General features: G+C 41.3%; 1 protein-coding gene across 8 annotated transcripts in view; it reads right to left on the reverse strand.

Annotated features, from left to right (window-relative positions):
* The window catches only part of LOC132914727 (fat-like cadherin-related tumor suppressor homolog), a 499,421-nt gene that overhangs the window by 320,234 nt on the left and 156,883 nt on the right, over positions 1 to 22,304 (reverse strand). For all 8 annotated transcript variants that reach the window (XM_060974111.1, XM_060974104.1, XM_060974095.1 and 5 more), the window contains exons 2-3: positions 19,329 to 20,248; positions 15,678 to 18,391 (exon numbers count right to left, since the gene is read on the reverse strand). In XM_060974111.1, coding sequence (XP_060830094.1) covers positions 15,678 to 18,391; positions 19,329 to 20,128 — 3,514 coding nt within the window. In that variant the 5' untranslated portion in view covers positions 20,129 to 20,248. The remainder of the gene's footprint in view (positions 1 to 15,677; positions 18,392 to 19,328; positions 20,249 to 22,304) is intronic.

A 22,304-nucleotide genomic window follows, 5' to 3' on the forward strand; every position in this document is an offset into this window, starting at 1 on the left:
CCTTCCGCCATCTTCACCGCGAGCATTCTCCAAAAGCTACTCGCGCCAGCCAGCTTTTAGCTTTAGCAGCGAGTCTTCTAGAGGGTTGACGTCGAAATCTTCCAAACGCACCCGAGTTTGGATTCTGTTTAATACACAGAGAGTTTGCTGTTGGCTCGGGAACTGCTCGGCTCTGAACAATCCTTTCTTTTGGCTATGCTCAGGTATATATATACGTGCCTTTCTCTCGTTTTCAGAAGACAGTCAATTACGAGCGCGTTTTATCCGCGCGCAGATTACGTTCTTCTCGATCTTTCGTCAAAGAGCAACGCGCGTTTCGTTCGCCTTTATTCCGTCCATCCCAGGAGCTCTTTGTCCGTCTCGGCTGATTCGCGTACGCGGAATAGTCTCGACGAGATGTTTAATCGGTTATGAAATTTGCACGTTGAAGCGTGCACCGGTTTATGGGGCGCCGATTCTAACTTCATTGCCGGTGGATTTATTAAAAAAGTTTCGTCGGTCTCTTCCTCCTCCTGGCGGACGCTATGTTGGCTAGCGCGAAGAGGAAATAGTCGGGAAGAACATTAGTCGAGAGATGAAAGGGAAAAAAAAGAAGAAAGGAAATCTAGAAAAGAAGTAGGGGTGAGAGCGACAGACGGGAGGATGAAAGAAAAGTTACGGTTTTAACACAAGTCAGAATGCGACTAGAGAGAGTCGTTAGACGATGGCATAGCGTACGATGTCTGTCTGATGGACAGCTCGCGAACAGACCGTGCGTAACACAATCAATTTCAACGACAAACGGTATTTTACAATGGAAACCAAATGAAAACCGAGGCGAATAACGCTTCCAGAGGAACAGAGGTAAGAGGCGTTCCTTCTATTATATTCACCGGGCAAATTGCACTTCATCGTTTAAAATACTCGACGCGGAAAACGGCGGACAAAGGAAGCTGCAGTTAACAGACAATTGGCTTGTCTGGTAGCTACGGCTGGAATTAAATATTCAGGTCGTTCGGCCCGTTCAGCCAGGTATAGCAATAATAACTTCCAAATTGAGTCACTGTCAGTGACTTACGACCGTTTCATTTTCGACGTCGTCTATTATAAACGACGAAAAGCTGACGTTTTCCCAAGTACGTGCACGTATGCATGCTGCACATCGGTAAAACGAAAACTATTTGGTGTAAAGAAACCGAGTGACGGATTCGAAGACGGCTTCGCACGCAACCAGTACGCGACGACTTCGTAATTACTGACACATTGTGTCCCGCTTAGCATTTTGTTTTCTTTTGTTTCCTTTTTCGTTCGAAGACACGGCTCGTGTCCGTACCCCTTAATGCTTTCAGCAAGCTCGTTAGCGAACTCGTTCCCGTCGAAATATGCAAGCATCGCTTTGTATCAATGCCACGGACGCAAATGATGTGCAAGTTTAGATTATACATACGCTTGAGAACTTAAAAGGCTATGTTATTATTATAATTATTATTATTTCACGCCTCTGTCGTTACTTCGCCGCCGTCGTGTAGAATAACAGCGAAGACAAAAATATTGTAACTTCGTTTTAATTCTTGACATTTCTCGATGATTTCTTTTTCAGAAATTGTATTTTTATATTTCTTCTATGTACAATGAAATACGTAAAATTTCGTAAAATTCTATAACAGGATATCTATTTTATGGAATATTAAATTATTACTGCTCTATGACACACAGGTTATAATCATTCCTCGCACAAACAGCGTAGATTAGATTCATCAACATCCTCGTCATTTTGTAACGATACAACCCTATGAAATATAAATTGTTCCGCTTGCATAATTTCTCTATCCATTTGCTTGTTTGCTTTAAAACCCGGATAATCATACGTGACAATAAAGCTGACTTAACATATTCGGCTCTTTGCGATATTGTGCTGTAGCGTTAATTTATGACAGATAATATACCGCCGTGCGCGCGTGCCCATTCTACGTCATAGGAGTTACTACATATAATATAATGTAAATTGGTTACGGAACAATTATAGTATACTATATAACACTGCATTATCAAAATGTATTTAATATTTAAGTGTCATTCAATTATTCAATACATATGTATACCCAAGATTTATTCCGCCCGATCATAAACTTGTTAAGAATGCTAATAGATTTTCAAAATGTAACGAGCCGTGTTTAATAGCTTGCAATACTAGATATTTAACTGCCTCCATAAAATCTGCGCTAACGTAGCGTATAACTAGAGAAATATAAGTATGGTTATTTCGTAATGATGTTGTCTTAATAACGTTTAACATGACACGTGTCATAGCAATTTCGTCATACTCTTCTACTACCACTTTCTTCCTTCTAAAAAATGTTAAATATACATACAGGTGAACTACTTTTTATTGCAGGGCTCTTGAGCAACGTATTAAAAGTGCTAATTATCGATTTAACAAAATAATCCATGAATGGAGCAACGCGAGAAGAAATGATAAAAAATCACAGTCTGGTGCTACAGAAGTCTCCTGATACTAAAGGATCAAGATTTTTTCACGTTTTACCAGACTCTGTTCTCAAGCAATGCACTTGGTCTTGGAATTCTACCATCGTTTACGACTTAATTGATCGTGCACCAAGATCGACCAACCGATACCAATGAAATCTAATTATCCGTACAGCCGCACCAACTTTTATCGCTCAATTTTATCGCGAACATTTTATTGCTCGCCATAATGATTATTTCGCTTTCTGGAATTCTCCTTCCGAAATTTACGTGAAAATCACCGTGCATTACAGTGACGCTGATTTAGAGCCTCTTTCGCTGGGACACAGGTGGCCCAACCTTCGTCGACCGACTTTACTTTTACTCGAGGCTGGCTAAACGCAGCGAGCAATTTACGAAGATACGTGGACTTAATGACGCGAGTTTGATGACACCTTCGCGTATAAGAAGTTCAGATGAAAATTCATACGCGCCTCACGCACGACCGTCCGTCGAAAATGTGTTTTACAACGTTACATTCGTCGCCCGGAATCTTGACGTTATACATTTAATACATTATACATCAAACGTGACACTTATCATCAGCCTCACTTGTGGTTTTAACGGCAATTATGTCCGTTCTATGTAGAATTTCGAATGGAAATTGTTTTATAAACATTCACCCTAGATATTAAATTTCCGTGATAAATGTTCGATATACATCGAAACAGAACATCAACTTGTACTTTAATAAAGTTATCAGAGATAGACTACAATGATCGTATCGTAAGGTAAACGTCGATATGCGAGAGATAATAGAAACACGTAAATGAACAAATAGGTTCATGTTACACGTCACGAGAAATATGCCAATAATATATCAATATGAAAAACTGGCACAGAAATCTGAAAAAAAGCTTCGCCAGGTGCGATAACTGAAGCAAACTTCAAACCAAACAGTATCGACATTTTCCGTTCTACCCAAATCTTTTTATGACTAGATCGAATTATATACATCATCGAAAAACACCGTAAACAACGAGTATCGGACTATCTCGTTTTGAAAGTGACAGAAATAACGCTTGCATTCGTGCAGCTCGTTCACGAAAATAGAAAAGCCATGATATTCTAGTATTTAACAAAACAGGGAGCAATATGTGGCTTTACCGAACTAAAAACAGCTGGAACAAATAATTTGTCTTGCGCTTTGATGTTCAGAGGGCACAGAAAAAAAAACTAAACAAGCGCATTTCAACTATTTACTTTTCCAATTCCTCCGTGTTGCAGGCTGTGTGCACAGAGCCTTTTTGTAAATAATTAAGTTTATGGACTTGAAAAAGATGTCCTTTGTAGTTACATTCGATTCAACGGTTCCCGTTTCTTGCCGATAACGCTTTTACGTGCTATTCGATACCATCAAAGGTTAAAAATTTCGCTTTTACAATTTGCTTTTACAGTTTACTTTTACAGAATACTCGAAACACCTAGAAAGAGACAAATGTGATCAATATACGTGATTTCAATTATTTTAAAGCTTGCTTAGCCAACTCGCGTAATTAATATTAACGAAATTTTATAAACCACAAGTTACAAGTTACGGGTATTAATAAATACCCTTGTTTAACATTAAGAGGATTGATAATGAAATAAACGAAATCTTACAAATTATACATTATCTGATTATCTTATTTGGCGGAAAAATTATAAAATCGTAAAGAAGAAAGTCATCTGATAGTGACAAGATACTGTTCTCGTATCGTCAGTATCCGATACACGAAATCTCGATTCATCGAAGATAAATAATATCGAGAACGCGGCGGAACATCGTCCGGAATTTAATGTGGCGTTTAAATCATATTTCGCGCGCGAAGAATTTTCTCCTACATTCGGATTCTACTACGTGGCAAAAGTTCGTATTTGCATATTTATTACTTGAAGGGATATAAGGTTAATGGGAGTTTGATTTTATTGTTTGTCGATTGAGGGTTCATTGGTAAAAGGGCGTTCGTATTCCGGCGTTGATTTACTTTGTCGAACCACATTGAATACTTAATACGATCAGTTTTGAGGTATACTTTCACTCCCGAATATGAAACATTACTTGCGAACCGCGTGTTCGAGATGCTTTAAAGGGGTCATAAATTCTATACTACTGTAGAAGATTAAGTTCGATATATTAAATCATTTTGTAATCTGGAATTAATACAGAGAATACGTTCCTTCGCGCGTTAAAGAAGATCGGATTTATATATAGAGATAATTTCGTAGAAGCGAATTCAATTTTAATTAGTCCTCTCAGTAACTAATTGAACTGTTCGCGAGTCTAATTAAATTCTACTTCATGGTTTTGGATGTAAGTAATTTTATTTTAAAATGGTATCCCATCGCTTCAATGGTATTTCACTTAATCCAAATAGCTAATTCTCAATTAGTCACTAATACTCGGCTTCCTATTATAAGATCATCCCCTGCAACTGAAAACCAAAAATATCAGAAAAATCTATAGACCTTCGACGAAGCTACTTTGAGAAAATGTTAAGTATTCTTCGCCAAAGCGATGTAAATTAAATCTAAAATACCTAAACGAGGTTGAAATAGTTGTCTTAAAAAAGTTCTGCGTGTAATTCAATATTCTGATCGCTATATAGAAAAAGAAAATTGAAGAAATATCCTAAATAAAATGAAGTTGACGCACAAAAAAGTAATTAGTCCTAATTTTATCACATTTCTCTCCATAATTTCAAGTAATGATAGATATCATTGCATCAAAAACAGAGACAATAATTAGCTCGTTAAAATTAACAAACGGAAGATTAAATTTACACGCGAGGAGCACCAAGAGCATTAAACCGCCCATCTTTCGACCACATGATAATAATGACAGCGTATTAAAGAAATACCAAGACAGTTACAAACCGTGGTCAGTCTTTCGAGGCGCGAACATATCGTCGAGCGTAAGTATACGTTATTCCAGTTGTGCTCGTTTGTTTTCTGCGCTTCGTTGCAGCTCGACACGGCCCTGTTAATTCTAGCACAATATTTAAGTAGAGCTTCGTGGCCGGACATACATCAGCCGAGCGAATCTTGTCCAGTTTCGCGCTAAAAGAATGTTCTTTAGCTTCATTAATTTGCACTTTTCGGGAAGTTTGTTGTGCGTCAAAAGGATATCCATTAAACGATTATTAATGTTTCAAAGGGAAATTAAAAAGTAACATTTCTATCGTGTACCGCTCGTCGGAGCTCACGCGAAACGAATGTACAAACAAAATTTCATTCTGCATACTGCGATGTTTCCTCTCGTCACGATGCTGCCTGGTCCATCCTGCAAGGTAGAGCTATAGTACGATCATATAATGAAATGCCTTGAATTTTTCAAACGTATGTGGCTTGGACGACATTTTTTATTATGATAAAATAAGAATGGATTTAATATCATAGGAATTTCTAGTAACTGAATAAAAAATTTAATTTCGTATTCTAGGAAAGTATATTAAAGTTCTATGTCCTTTAATAAAATTATTAAAAATTCTCGAAAATACTAACATGGTCCAGAAATATATTTTCCAAAAAAATATTCATCTACTTTTTTTATTGAATTAAGACCAATATTTAGTTTGTGAAGGGTTAATACATCAAACGTCAGAATTTTTATCTACCTATCACGTTCGTTCACTAAAATGAGGAACTTCTATAGATTTCCAATGACAGAAGAAATCAAAGACGCGGAAAAACCAAGATAACCCACATTTTTAATTTTTCGTACGAAAGTAATTTTAAAATCCTATACTTTATATATATATATATATTCCAATTAAATATCAGCGCAGCTATCTTAAAAAAAGCTGCTTTTTATTCTAAACTAAAACAAAGTAGCTCTGTACAAGACCGTGTTTTCCAATCGCGGGTTTCTTCTTGGGATCGTAACGATGTTCACCAGCGCGTCTTGTTCAAACGACAAAAACGGTACTCGCGTTTCTCGAGCCTTTGTACGGCTTACGCAGCGTGTTCGTCGCGAGAGACAGACGCGTAAGTAAGTGCACGTTGCCCGTGAAGAAAAGAGGCGCGCAAGGAGGCAAAGGGAACTGTCCCGACCACGATGTCGCCTCGATTGTTCTTCCCACCTGGCAGAGGACTGGAAAAAAAAACAACAAAACACCGCTAACAATGCTAGAAATTCCGACGACACAATGCGCCAAATGCCGGGTTGCTCGTTCGAAGAACGACAAGAACCAACGACAGCTTAGAATCGTTTGACCACCATCGATGACGCTCTATCTGGCTTCCGTGATTTCTCTGCTCTGAGAAAATGGAATGTCTTCATTACGATATAAAAGGAATGTCTGGAGTCTTGGAATTATTTAATGTTTGGTTCGATAAATGAGTGATTTAGTAGATAACGACACTAATTATTAGAACGTTAATCTTTATGCAATTTCGTGTTTTTACGAATGCGATTAAAGAAACGGAATCTGAGTAGAAATTTCTTGCACTCGTCGTATATCAAAATAAACGTTTTATTTCTGATATTTTATACATTTTCGAATAGTACCTACATTGCGTGCATTTCTTAGATCTTTAAATATCCTATGAATGCATAAACATTAGATAACGAATATCTATTTATGAATGAGTATTTATAGCGTAATTAGTTGCGTTAATAGAATATGTGGCGAAAGGTGGAATTTACCATTGCAAAGTGGCAGAGTTACGTAAAATAAATTCAGGTCAAGCATGTCGATCGATATCGAAGGTACTCTAATAAAAAAAGTCAATTCACAAGTAGTATTAACATCTTACATAATTCAATTCTACCTTTCTTGGTGGAATCTTTACAGATCATTTTATTGGAAGTTCATTTCCAATAATCTAATAATTTGTGCAATGTAGATAAAAGGGAGAAATCTACGGTGCACTTAATCTTTCGAATTCAAAAACTTTGTAACTCCAAAAATACTTGGAAAGCAAACATCTGATCTAATTCCTTCAATTCAGGTAATCATTAAAATAATACGTTTAAACTCTCCGACGATTAAAAAATGCAAAATTCCAGAACCATCCCTTTCAGGGGCTTGTAGTATTTTCTTTAATTCTGCTGCTGCTCGCCATTTTAAATCGTAAAAGCTTCGAATTAATACGAAAGCAGAACGTAAATAAAATATCATCGATTGCGTGTGGCCTTTCGTTTCCTTCGAGTGGGATCGATAGATCGTCCAATATTGCAAAACGCGGACGTGGAACGGCGGTGTGCGCGGAACGTAGTCGAACGAAACGACTTTCGAGGGGAATAAAAACATCGCGTTTGTCGATAGAGGTAATTTAGGGCGGGTGCGCGCACGATCGTTATGCTCGGTATAATTCACGAGCTGCTACGAATATACCCAGCCTTGTGCACCACTCGTCGGCTAAATTGGATTTTTGCCGCGTCGATGGGGATGAGAGAGGCCTCCTTCCCTGTCCAATTCCTCGCGCGTTCACGTCACCGGAACTCTCTCGTTCCATCGACATCGTCCCGTCGACGTATCGCCACCGATAATTACTTTATAACGCCGGCGTTACTAATGAGATGTTCGATCAGATGAATCGTTTAATTCGTTTATCCGACGAGTAGCTTAGTATTTATCGAGCTAGTCCTTGATCCATTCCTTTTCAACCATCACGAGGCTACCTTATCAGAGTTGAATTTAATACGTTAACTTGATTTAGAGTTTACGAAAATTGGAAAAGAAAACCTACAGTGGTTTTTAATAGTTTAGATTAAAGACTGGAAAATGAAGAGATCAGAGTAAGCAATCAGAGAGCGAAGCAAAAGGGATAAGCGGAACGAGATTAATTTGACAAGGAATAAAAAGAAAATATATTGAACATTTTTTTAAACTTGTAGGAAATCTATAAATTGTTCTACTCGCGAAATTTCAATCCACGATCTTCAGCGACCTGCTCGAATGATTTAATTAATTTGCTCGAGTCTCGATGGAAGGGAGAAACGCGCGCGACGTGCAGTTCTCATTAATTTGCAACGAGAATATTTCGTATTGAGCTCTTTCTTGTAAAAGGGGAACTGAGGGTTACATTCCGATGTCGGTTGTCCGCGGAATTCTTCGAATGCCCGTCGTAATGGATCACCGGTCTTATCGTGGTGAGTGCTGCAAATCGTGGCGGACCTTTTGCCTCTGAGACAGTAACTCGCCACAGCTTGAGAAAAAGAGAACACGTCCCAGCTACCCAACTGGGGAAAAGGTGGTGAGGTCAACCGTTTCCGGATACCGATTCATCTGCTTGAAATTACGCGGTCTGACCGCGCGACAACGTTTCCCTTTGCTTTGCGAGACATCGTGCTCGTAAAAGGCAGACCTGAACGCGTTTCGGAGTCAAATATAGAGAGTTCGCGATAATTGAAATTTTACGAAAATGTAATATACGCGTATTGTTACACTTTTCTGTATGAAAATGTATGTTAAACAGAAAATGTGGTTTAATTAAAAAAGAATACTATAACATATAAAACACAGTTATAAAATGTATTTCTGTATGCTAGAATATAAAATCAGCACATTGAGCAACATCGTATTCCACCGTACATTTTTCGGTCATAATATAAGTCACCAAGTGTTCAATCACGATATAAGTCCACAGTCTTCGATCATAATTTGAGTCTACAAATCTTCATAATGTATTATGTACTTCCATATTCGCTTGTATGGTATATCTTTGATATCAATCTTGTCTGATCAGTAGACTGTGTAACGTATTATTCCACGTCTGCGAGTCTGAAACGCATTTGCCTAATCTACTTATTCTGTAGACATCACTCGAAGGACACGTGCGAAAATTCTTTCTTCGTTTAAAAGATGGATGTATGTCACAGAGGCGCGTAATGTTATTCCACTACATTGACTATTATTGCGGATGTTTATGCAAATTTATATCCTTGCATACGTAACTAGAAAACTGAAACCTAATCTTTAGACATTTCACACATTTTTGCATATCATATGCGCATTCAGCGCAGTTCTGTATAAACATTCACAGTATTATTATTAAACCATGTTCATGCAAATTCATATTTTTATAAATCCAATAACAGAAATGGAATCAAACGACAGAATTGTTCCAATGATTAAATCTTTTGCGCGTATCTTCATATTCTCTAAAATGCGTAAACACCCACAATCTATACTTATTACCACACATTAAACGACCAAAATACGAAAAAATAAAACAATTCACTCGTTCGAATTTTTCAAGTTGCGTTCCTTAGAAAGTCGAGAGGGACAGAAAAAGAGAGAGAGATATTCCAAGATCGAGCTTTGAGTCGCATATAGTTGATGTAGTCCGAACAACGAGAGTAATATGGGCGCGTATGCACAGGTGCACGTGTATAGGACGCTTTATTAATGGACTAACGCCGCCAGAGCCGCGGGCGACAAAGTGGACAGCGGCGTGCGGAATAATGCGTTAGCTCGTTTACTGGAAAACGCGCGTCTCTCCGCTCCATCCCGCGCAAACTAGGTGCGCCAGTTTTCTATGGTGATCGGAGTTTAACTGCATTTTCCTCGCGGTGGCGACCGGGTAAACCGCGTCATGGCAAATTTAGTCTATCGTCCGGCGACGTCGCTCGCTCGCAACGAACCGTCTAACGGACGAGTGAATCCGCAGCCGACTAACGACCGTGTTCATACGGGTGTGCGGGATCTACGCGCCGCTTCAATTTCGTCGATGTAATCTTCCGTATCTGTGAAATCAACGGCCGCTCGTGACAAACCTGATTTAGGTTTGATTTAACCATGCGCGTGAAGATACCTGGTGGGTATAGGCTTTTGAGTGGTTTCCGAAATTTGATGATTGATATTGTTATATTGGAAGATTGTATGATCGTGTATGATCGTTGCCTTTTATCCTTTTATTTGTTATTTGTTTGTTAACGTGGTTGCAAATAGAAGAGATATGTTCGTAGGTTGGTGACCAAAGTTCTCTTTAGGATGAATAGTAATGTAGAACGTATGCGAATAAAAGACTGTGAACTATAATAATCATGTGCATAACAGAACATTTTTTACGAAGAGTTTTATGCAAATTTTCTCTTTAAATCGTAATATGTTGAACTAATATACGACAGAAGGCAATAAAGTATTAAAATTGTGTACGCACAAGTGCAATAGTGAACTCATCTTCTTATTACCGTGCCTTATTTACCAACTTTACTCTTACACCAACTCTTTCACTCTCTATCTTTATAAATTCCCTCGTCAATAAATCATACAACGTAAATGTCACGTTCTAATTCAGTTTCGAAAGGCTACAATTAAAAAGTAATACAAACGATATCATAACTTGATTAACAGCCAATCCCACGTGAATTTCATCGCCAAAGACTAGAAAACAAACTTGCGTACACATTGGGAAACATGTGATGGATTCGTAATCAAACACGACAGGAGGCAATCACTCTCCGGTGAAAAGAACGCCACGATTGCTCGGCGAACGGTTCTCGTTAAACTCGCGAACGATTCTAACGATCTTGCCACAACGAATATCCTCCATTGCGGCCCACGAGAACGCGAGCTACAGTCGCGAGATTTGTCAGTCGAGGAACTGCACCAATACCGCGAACGACGTTACGATCGGTCGTGTTTCAAACACGAAGGTAATACACCAGCACAACTTATGAATATTTACACCGGTTGAATATGCATACCACTGACAATGTATTATTTTTGCTCGACGGGGGATCGATACAACCCCCGCGCGGCACACATTCGACCGCGCACCGACTCCCGCCATTTGATACAGTCGCGCAACAGAGAACTACGTAAGTAGGCGGGTTACCTGGTCACGTATACGGGGTGAACTCATTCGATTTGATGCCTCTTGTTAAAATTAGCGGTTCTTGAAGAGTTGGGCGGTATAAAATCGTGTAATTTTAAGGGAGACAGCGTGAATTAAAATTTTATAGAGAGGCGTTTTAAAGTCACCAACTATTTTTCCGATTCTGCTGCAATTAAATTTGGCTCGACGATTTTTGTCGATTTTATTGGTTTTTTTTTTTTTGAGAAGATTTATGGTATAAAAATTGTGATATTTTAGAAGTGAAAAAATGGATTTGAAGTTTTATAAGAGTAGGTACTTTGAAACCTTGAAGGTAAAATTCAACTATTTCGCAAATTTTATTATGACAATTCAATTTGTGATAAATTTTTCCACAAGATTAATTTTACTGCGATAACATTTATATTTCGATCCTGTTCTCGTACAAATTCCTTCGCAAGAATTGGAGACAAAACATTTCCAAAAAATTTCTCTACGTGTTCTTCCTCTCGTTTCAATATCACGCAGATATTCTCGTGGCATATCAGTCCCGGACGATAACGATATTGACGTAAAATCGTCACGGAACATTCGAACGAGCTCACCGTGTATAAGCTTATTCGCAAAGAGAGCACCGAGGCCACGGGGTGCAGAGCGAGAGAGCGCTGCGCGCACGACCGCATTCTGTTCCGGTGAACGATGGAAACTCGTCGATCGTGACTAAAACGTGGACGATGGCCACTGTATTTTTTTCAACCTCCTACCGGTGTATTTTATCGCGCGAAATGTACAACTGGAATCGAAACGTCACGACTCGATTTATAGTTGCGCACCGACCGACAGTCGTTCTCTGCGAATCTAACCGCCGACTAGTCATTAGCAAATAGATCGCGACTAAAGAAAAAAAGGAGAAAAGAAGGGGAGAAAGAAGTAAGCGGGCTTGCTTGCGATAGTGATCAGCGCTCCGTGTCGTTTGCATCGCGTTTATATCAATTAGACTCTTTCCCTGACAGAAAGATAGGAAGAAGGGTAAAAGGGATGAGTTGACACGACGAGATTTTAGCAGATATTTTCAGCCGGCTGCGCTTCAAGTAATCCGGACTGGTCTCAACCTTTCCTGGGGCTCGTTCCAGAAAATGGCGCGTTTAAACTGCAAATGAAAAATAAGAAGATCCGACGAGCAATCTCGGATTAGACGTCTAGCGACTGTCTTGCAGAAAACAACGCGAAGGACAGATTCCGTCCAAGAAGGTTTTTCAAGCACTCCGGTGTAATCGTTCTTGAAGTATAGAATTGTTTTAGGCCTTTTAGGATGAGATTAAAGCTGTACGTCTATTTGTATTTTATAAATATAAGCTTCTATTTATGAATACGAAAGAAAAAGAACTCCGTTCTGTTTTCTCTTTCTAACTTGGAACTGAAATTGAGAATCAGGTTGCCATTGTTAAAGAGTAAAGAAGAATAAGAGAACTAAATACATAATGTTTAAGCAAAACATAAGCAAACTGTTCTTTCTTAAATGTCTCTCGAATTTCAGTCACGTTTATATCGTCGTCTGTACACTCAACGAGAGCAAATAAACTACAGCTCCTATTTAATGTTTACTAGTTTAACACAACCGTAGACCAAAATGCGAGTGAAAATACAGAATTTAAAAGCTTGAGCTGGATACACAAGCCCTTGTTTTTTTTTTTATTTAAAAGCTGTTTATCAAATATGTTAACTCATAAAACAGTTTCATAAACAAAGATGCTCTTTTAACGATACCTAAAGACACGGAACGCACACGTTACTTTAATTCCATTTCGTCCTTTTATAAAATTAGTCGCAATTGGTCTGAAAAAGGACCGCGAGAAGCTTGTTGCAGAGTTAAGTGGCCGAAGAACGTGGTCCAATCGAGAGGGATCAACTATTAAACAGGATGACGTGCTATTTCTCGAGTCGGTTTTCGCGGTGAAAGGAGACCGCGGTAGGAATTTAATGCGCGACCAGGCTTGGCCCGGGAAAAAAGGGACCCGTTGCGAGTCCCATAATTCAATTAAACCCACTGCGTCGGTATTTAATGGGCCGCGACGCTGTAACTTCGTTTTGGACTGGTGCCACGGAACATCGGCTTTCGCCTGTCCGATGTAAAAGCGTTGCACAACGGGCGTGTATTCCCCTTCGACCGTATTTTTCTCCTCTCTCTCTTTCTCCCTCTTTCTCTCTCTCACTCACTCGTTTTTCTCTGTTCCTTCTTCTTCTTCCTCTTCGTTTCTTCGTTCATTTTCTTCGTGCTCTTCTTTCGTTTCTTTTGATCGATCAATAGCGGCACAGAGCAAGCAGGAAAGGAACAAAATAGACGAAGCAAGCAAAGCGGAAAAGAGACATGTCCCGCGGACGTACGGCGTACGGCGTACGGCTCGTCCGTTTCGAAGAATAAATTGGAACACGGTTGCGACAAACTCCACAGCCCGACTTTAAAGTAAACTATTGTTGCTCTCGAATCTACTTCCGGGCATCGAACGGAATCCCCATCTACGAAAACACGAACCCTCTGAGGCGAAAACACGATTCGTTCGACTCGATTTCTCGCTGGATACGAGATCCAACCTTCCCACTGACCTGTTGCGAATTAGTCGAATTAATTTTTTTCCGGTGAGTAATAGAATGTAGTGTAGCAGAGAAATAGGGGATATTATTATGTTTTAGTTCAATTTGGTGATTTAAAAAATTTCGTAATTTTCTCTATTTGTTTTTAAATTACTCTTAGAACTTAAGGGTTTAAGACTATCAGAGGAAGCAACTTTTACTTAGACTATTTTATTGCATGGTTCTAAGTAAGTTAATCTTGTTAACGGGAGAGTGAAAAAATTGTAAGCATAGTTTGAAAGAATTAAACTCAAATTTAACTGCTCGATAGGTACTGTCGTATATCAGAAATTTTATATTAAAAGGAAGAAGATAATCTGCAACATTACACCCGTAGGAGTGAAGGAACACAAAGGAACGTTGTTACAAGTTTCTTTTCCCTAAGACGCATTCACGAACTTCGTACAATCGTGAAACTGTCAAATTCCGAACAGAGAAACTTGGCAACTAACCGAATTGAACGCATTACACAAAAGTTGTCGCCTAAAAGCATGCGAGAACTTGAGTAACATTTTCATGGAGCGTTCGAACGGGGAACTATCGACCATTTCCAACGGTACATGAGAAGAATTTCGCGCGTGAAATTTCAAAGTCGGGAAGAAATGAATTTAAATTGGCCGTTGGTGCGACGGAAACGCCTGGGGGAAAAGTTGCTGGTGAAAAAAAAAGGTTAATATGCAAACGACAGGTTCGACAGCCGGATGGTTTAATGCGGCGGGTGCTCGTCAAAAGGCGAGTGAAAATTTAAATAAACGTTTACGTCGACACGCCGATTGATTTTCTGTTCCTCGTTTAAAATTCAAATTTTCTATTAACGAACATCTCGTAAAAGAACAGCCATTTGTTTTAGCGAAATAAACGGTAGCTGAGAAACCTTTGTTGCATTGACTAGCGGATGTATACGAAATTTGGAACTAAAACATTAAAGACCGATAATAAAAGACAGCACAAATATCACAAAATGAAATTCACTTGTCTCATTGCATTTCTCAAACAAAGTTTCTCAATTTCAGAGGAACAAACTATGGTCAGAATATTCTATAATTCAAGAAACGTATGGTGAAAGAAATTGGAACACCATGTACGCAATATAGGGAAGCGGAATGTGAAATTGTTCTATAGAAACTGCTTTACAAAAAGCTGATGAATATCGAGTTTAAATCGAGTACAATTAATTTATGGGTATACGAAGAACCCGGTTGCTGAAAGCTGTCGGTTTTTGTCCAACAGCAACTTTTCCATGCCAATATATTTGCGTTATCGCGCGGGATTGGAGTTAATCGGATGAAAAAGTTAAATATTGTCGTACCACGCTACCGGCCGTTAATATTCCTCCTCCTGCTTAATTTTCGCGTTTAACACTTTTAGCAGGTCGCGTGTCAGAGCAGTGGATTTGCAACTTTCCTTTTCATGTCGGGAAAATCGTTGTGGAAATAACGCGGAACAACGAGAGGTCAGGAAGTTTAACGAATGCAGAGAAAGCTACACGTGTTATCTTGATCGAATTCAATTCAATGAATTAATGCCAGAATTACGGTTATTGTGTATGGATATTGATTTTAACAGCCCATTGAAATTATGCAAATATTCATTAACCTCGGGATATAATAAATACCATATTACTTTAAAAGAACTGATCTCGAAATCCTTAAAAATTCTTCGCTCTAAAAAAATCTGACCTTCCTCATATTATATATTTCATATTTTCTACATTTCTGAAAATAACAGAATTAATCAAAACGATCGAACTTGTAAACCCATCCTACGTAAATTAATAAATGAATCAAAGTACTCACCTTCGTTGTCGATGGAGAAGATCCCAATGCCGTCGCCGCCCCTAATAGTGTATCCAATCCTGGAGTCTCCTCCTAGCGGATCCGCGTCCTTCGCGCGCACAGTGGTCACTAAAGTCCCGATTGGTTGATTTTCAAATACACTCGCGGACACGACGAAATCATCGAACACCGGCGCGTGTAGATTCTCGTTTACGTCGACCACTTCTATGATAACCATTGTCTCGGAGGATAAGGATGGTTCGCCTCTGTCCTTCGCTACAATCGTCAACGTATGCACTTGGCGCTCTTCGAAGTCTAAGCTCTGGGTGGTCCTAATAGTGCCGGACATTTTATCGACTTTGAAGTAGCCTTCGCTCTCCATGGCGTCAGACAGGAAGTATTCGATATCGCCACCGGATGCCTCGTCGGGATCGGTCGCGTCCACGACCGCCACGACCGTCCATATCGGTACGTCTTCTCGAATTTTCACAGTGTACGTGGACAACGCGAAAGTGGGTGCATTGTCGTTCACGTCGTCGACCGTCACCCTGACCAAAGCGTCCGAGTACAATGGCGGCGAGTCGGTCCCTTTGCCACCGTTATCCTGCGCTCGTATTCTTAGCTCGTAGATCTCCTGTCGTTCCCTGTCCAATCTGCCGAAAACGGTCAGCACGCCCGTCACCGGGTCTACACGGAAATCGTTCGTCTCGGTCACCAGGGAATAAGTGACGCGCGCGTTCTCCCCGAGATCCGCGTCAGTCGCGTTCGCCCGCCACACGTTCGTTCCATTCAGTGCAGTCTCTGAAATCCTGAAGCTTGCCAGGGACTTCTCGAATTTCGGAGCGTTGTCGTTCACGTCGAGAATTGTGACTGGGAGCATCTTCGACGCAGACTTCTGTGGCTTGCCCAGATCGTACACGCTGATGTTCAGAAAATACTCGCTCTCGCGTTCCCTGTCCAGGTAGCCTATGACGTTCAAATCGCCCGTGTCAGGATCGATACCGAATACCGAGTCGCGATCACCGCTGGATATGCAAAACACTAATTTCCCATTGTAGTCCAAGTCTCTGTCTCTGGCACGTATCTTGACGAGGGTCGTTCCTATCTTTACCGATTCATTGGCTTTTATTTCGCTAGGGAAATCGACGAACTCGGGCGCGTGAATGTTCTCGCCGTATCTGCTTGGTGTCAAAGCATATTCGTCGTCTTTGGAAGGCATGTTGTTTCTTTCTGCGGCAGCGATGGCTTCCGTTAATCTTCGAGCGACTCCCGTGTCACGACACTCGAAGGCGCCGCTCTGATCCGTTAAAATTCTTCCCTGCGAGCCTAGGTTCCGTTTTGCATTTACCAGGTGCATGTGTACGGGATTCACGTCCGCGAAGTGTGATCCATCCGTGGCCGTGACGTTGACCATTCGCTCGGTAACCTTGACGTCGGACAAGTCGCAAGCCACGGATAGTACGCCGCTGGCCGAGTCCAGGGCGAAGCAGCCGTCTTCGTTGCCAGAGACAATGCGATAACTGATGATGTTGCCGGCGTCGAAGTCGATGGCCGAGACGGTGATGATTTCGGAGCCGATGGGCACGTATCGAGGCACGTGGCCGGTACAGTCGATTCGCTCGAACTGCGGTCTGTTATCATTCACGTCGCGCACCTTCACGTGCAGCTGCATCTCTGCCTGTCGCCGGTATGGCAAGCCCCAGTCGCTGACCCGCACATGCAACAAGTACTCCCTCTTCATGGTCTCGTAGTCAAGCACCTGTTTGGTCTTCACGATACCGGAGAAATGGTCAATCTCGAACGGCACCTTCTGGATATTGTCGATGCTGTACGAGATGTAGGCGTTCTCGCCGGAGTCACGATCCTTCGCGGTGATCTTCACGACCGATGTGCCGGCTGGCTCGTTCTCGTCGATCCACACCTCCATCTCCGACTGCTCGAACGTCGGATCGTTGTCGTTCGTGTCGACCACGTTGATCTTAACCTTGGCGGACGACTGTTTCCTTGTTCCGGCGTTTCCTTGATCCACCGCGGACACTGTCAACGTATAAAACGCCTTCTTCTCCGCGTCCAAGTTCACCGCGGTGTACAGCATTCCCGTCTCCGCGTTCACGTAGAATTCTCCACCTTCGTTACCGCCCACGATCTCCAGGAACACCAACGCGTTCTTCCCCTCGTCAGCATCCGTCACCTTCAGTCTGATCACCGGCGTGTTGATGGGAGCAGTCTCGGGCACCTTCACCTCGTAGATTTCTCGACTGAACACTGGCGCGTTGTCGTTCAGATCGGCCAGATGGACGGGCACAAATTTGTAGCTGTAACGTTGTGGAACGCCCCGATCTGTTGCACGGAGTGTCAAATTGTAACCCTGAACCGCTGTCTCGCGATCCAGTAAATGTAGCACCTCGATATTGTATTCGCCCGAATGTGGTCCACCGGCTGGCCGTACCCTAAAGTGACCGGCTGGGTCACCGCCCACGATGTCCAGACTCGCGATCTGACCGTGAATACCTTCGTCGTTGTCGACCACCCGAACGATCGCGTAGATGTCGGCGTTCGATTGTTCTACGATATCTGGCAGGTGGTGCACGTAGATTTCGGGTGAATGTAAATTGACTTGACGAACTCTAATGGTCACCTTGGCTGTGCTGGCTCTTCTGGTCCCTCCGCTGCGGTAAAGGGCTCCACGGTCCTTTGCTAACACTACCAACTCGTGAAGTGCTCGCTCCGAGTATCTGGGTGAAAATACATAATAATAAATTACTTTCGAAGAGTTGAGCATTAGTTTGTTGGGGATTTGATTTGAATTCTTTGACTGTTCGATTAATAGAAGTTTCCAGTATAGCGGTAATTCACTTTGGTTGTTTTATGGTTTAGTATAACCAATCTATACATAATTGAGCAATTACGATCCAACTCCATTTATTTCATTACATTTGAAGATAAAATAGTTCAAATAACTGGATGGTTTGAAGTTTGCGTAATAGCAGTTCGTTAATTTCCCTTGCCCATAGCTTTTCGTTCAAATAACCAGAGTTTGCATTGGAATAACTGAATTCAAATATAGCTTGATTCGTAATATGAGTAGAATTGCAAAATCTTACATAATTGAAGCCATTTGGATTTACATAGCTCGAATTCAGAAATTCAGTAAATTAGGCAATGAGAAAAATGTTCCGCCAATTAGAGGTCAAATAAATGGAGTATTATCGTAGAAATAAATTTATACGGATGCCGTGTACCATTGATTCTGAAATAATTCTGTTGCAAGGTTTTATATAAAAGTCAATTTTTCAACTTCAAAGCTGACACGCTTTCAAACTGCGATCGCTTATTTCAGAGGCATTTCCTGTATGCTTCATGATTCAATATTCACCCTTGAAAAATAATATCCCGTCGTAAGCAAGAAGTTCGAGTATCAATCAAGATCATGGAAAAATTAGAAAAATGATTTGTTCGTTAATATGTTCACATTCTCCTTATTCTATTCGGCATAACATTGTATCAAAAGAAAAAGAAGAAAAAATAAGAACCCGTCCAAGTACATGACAAGATCCGCCTAAAGCATCGCAAGGCATCGTAAACGATCAGGCAAACGAGTATCTCGAGGCGTGGACCGACGATCCTCAAGCTCATCAAACGAAACACGAGAATTCTATTACGCGGACCTACCTGAGCGGCCTGGTGAGCGTTATTACCCCACTGACCGGGTGAACGGCGAACTGATCGGTCTCCTCGGCGAAGCTATAATAAATCTCGCCGTTCCTGCCGAGATCGGCGTCCTCGGCTATTACCCTGAGTATGCTGCGATGCAGAGGCGTGTCCTCTGTGATAGTTGCCTCGTACTCGGTCGGATAGAACAGCGGGTTTAGGTCGTTCGTGTCCAAGATGGTCACTACGACCGTGGTATCCGCCTCCATGATAGTTACCCGATTTTTTCCGTCGCCTTTATTCAAGGTGGCGCGCACCTCGAGCACGTAACGGTCTTTTCGCTCGCGATTCAACACGTCAACGTTACCGGTTCGAGTCCGAATCAACAGGAAACAAAAATCACCGACGGTGCGTTCTTCGGCCTTGAAGAACTTGTCGCGGTCGCCGCTCATTATGCGGAAACGAATGTCGAGATTGGAGTCGAGCGACGCGAGTTTGATGCCCATTCTTTCCTCGGGCACCACGTACGTTTTGCCGATCGAGTTCTCCGGAATCGACACATTGTACAATGGCAGAGTGAAGCGGAACTTGTGACCTGGAGGGAAGGGAAAGTCTTCGGTGAACGACGCGGACGTGGATGTCGGTAGCGTCGGAGAGAACGATCTGGCGTTCGAGCTACTGATGCTGCTGCTGCTACTGGCTGACGATGAAAACGTGGTCGACGCGAAAGGGTCGGAAGACGGGGAACCCGCTGTGGCCGCGAACAGCCACAGCCACAACCATGGCCAGGCGAGCAGCACGCGCTGCTTCATCCTCCTCATCGTCGTGTCGCTAGCTCATCGTCAGTGGTTTTTGCCAGTGAAATCCGTCGTTTCCCTGGCTGGACGAGGGAACCGTGGCTCCGTGGTCTGAGCTTTCCGTCCTTGTTGAACTGGCCGAACCTGTGAACAGAAAATAATATGGTGGTTAGAATCGGGCACATCCTTTACGTCGTTCGCCTTTAGCCGAACCAAACCAGGGGATCGATTCGAGAGAAAAGCTCGGATGAAGTGGCAGTCGCTGCGCTAAATCCGGGTTATCCTTGACGACAGCTATTGGCTTCCGCTCGATCGAGCATGATGAGTAGATGGTTTACCCGAAGGGGTTAAGGAAAGGGCTATTGACAGCGAAGGGTAAGAGTTTATATCGTTTGTGATGGGGTTCGAGCGGCTCGATCGATGCACGCGTTGCGGAACAACGAATCTTGTAATGTAGCCAAATGGAACTTTTACATGTAAGTACAGGTATCTCATGACAAATTAACGACTATTATCTTCCACTTTAATTGTACTGTAGATTAGATTAAAGGAGTAATAATAATAAATTTCAAAATATTTTTCGAAGCAATCTCTATGAAGATAAACTGGATCCTTCCGAGGTTTCACCCGACATAAAAAGTAAAGATCGCGGTTTAACCAACCATCTGACAAGGTACAAGAGGTTCTGTTAACTAAATACATGGTACGATTGGCTTCCCTATAAATGTGACAGAATCGATCCGCCCGAGGGTGTAGCGGACAAGTTGTTTCACGGGAATGCAAACGATAGCAGACAACGTAAACGATTCATTGGAAATTCTAATTGTAAATTTAGTTCTAGGATTAATACCAGTTCGATACGTGAGTTCGATTAATGCTCGGTGAGAGCACGATATAATGCGTTCGTGGCGGACTTGTCACGACTATCGATTTGTCGTTTCGCTTAATGAATTTATCGAGCTTTGATTTTGCCATGCGATAATTTTTTGGAAGCATGCGTAACCGGAGCCGGAATTCAATAGTCGGACGATAATTGACATCAATTGGAAACGCGTATCCAGAAACGAGGATTGTTAAAAGCGTGGAAAATAACGCTCAATTTCGAGCGATATCCGCGGCTATTAAGCGCGATGAAAAGTAAATCTGATGCACAACCGACGCCGCTGCGTTCAATTACGCACAAACGATCTATCGTCAACTTAATTCGCGTATTATACATATCTTTTTTTTTTTTTTTTTGCTATTTGCTTTTCACTTTTATAGAGCTCGTACGTTTGCTTTTAGGTGGACAAGATACATACGCGCCATTTTAAGATTATAAATATCTTTTAACGTCGTTTAATGCGTTTAATTGTTTTTCTGGGTTATAGAGGAATAATTGAATTGGTAAAACCACACTGGTATATTTTAATAACAAAACTTTCATATCTATCTTTTAATGCCTTTAAAGTTTTACTGAGTTTCAGTAGAATCACTTGAAATAGAATGGAAACACTAAAGATATCTCTGTTCTTGTAAATTCATAATTAGTCGTTCTAGACAACGAAGTATAATAATTTCATTGTTTCTTGCCCCACTTTATTCCTGTCTTAAATCGAATGTCATTCAATTCATATTTGATTAGCAACTTTCCTCATTTTAATAATTGACAACAATAGTTACAAACGAGACAATAATGTGGTTGGATCTAAATTAGGAAACTTTTCAGTTCTCACTGCTATATCTATAAAAGCAATACAAATCAAGATCTAAACTTTTGTGACAAAATTTTCCTTTTTTCCCATCCAATTTACGACTTTCCATTTTGAGATTAATTGATCGGACTTGTACATCACAATTACGCTCTTACAGAGTCGGCAAATTTCAGTGAAGTGTCATACCATTGCACAAACATTTTCATTCGAATTCTAGCCGGGCCGGCGAATATTTCGACCGTGACAGTTTCAGTAGTCGAGTTTGATAACAATGCAAAACGTCGGATCCGATAACAGGCGCCGCGATTTTGCCTATCTTCGAACGCTCCACGACCAAGCTCTCGATCGGCGCTCGCACTCTTCAATCTGTAGTTCCTGGCACGCAACGTATCCAGCAGCGACGATCCAACTGATCGATATATTCGGCTACGGCGAAGCTCCGGAAATACGATATCGATACATCGATTGGTGAAAAAGCAGTGAAATGCGTTCTGTTTCGAATATAA

The sequence above is a fragment of the Bombus pascuorum genome, chromosome 1 (assembly GCF_905332965.1).
Source record: "Bombus pascuorum chromosome 1, iyBomPasc1.1, whole genome shotgun sequence".
NCBI classification, from domain to species: Eukaryota; Metazoa; Arthropoda; class Insecta; order Hymenoptera; family Apidae; genus Bombus; species Bombus pascuorum.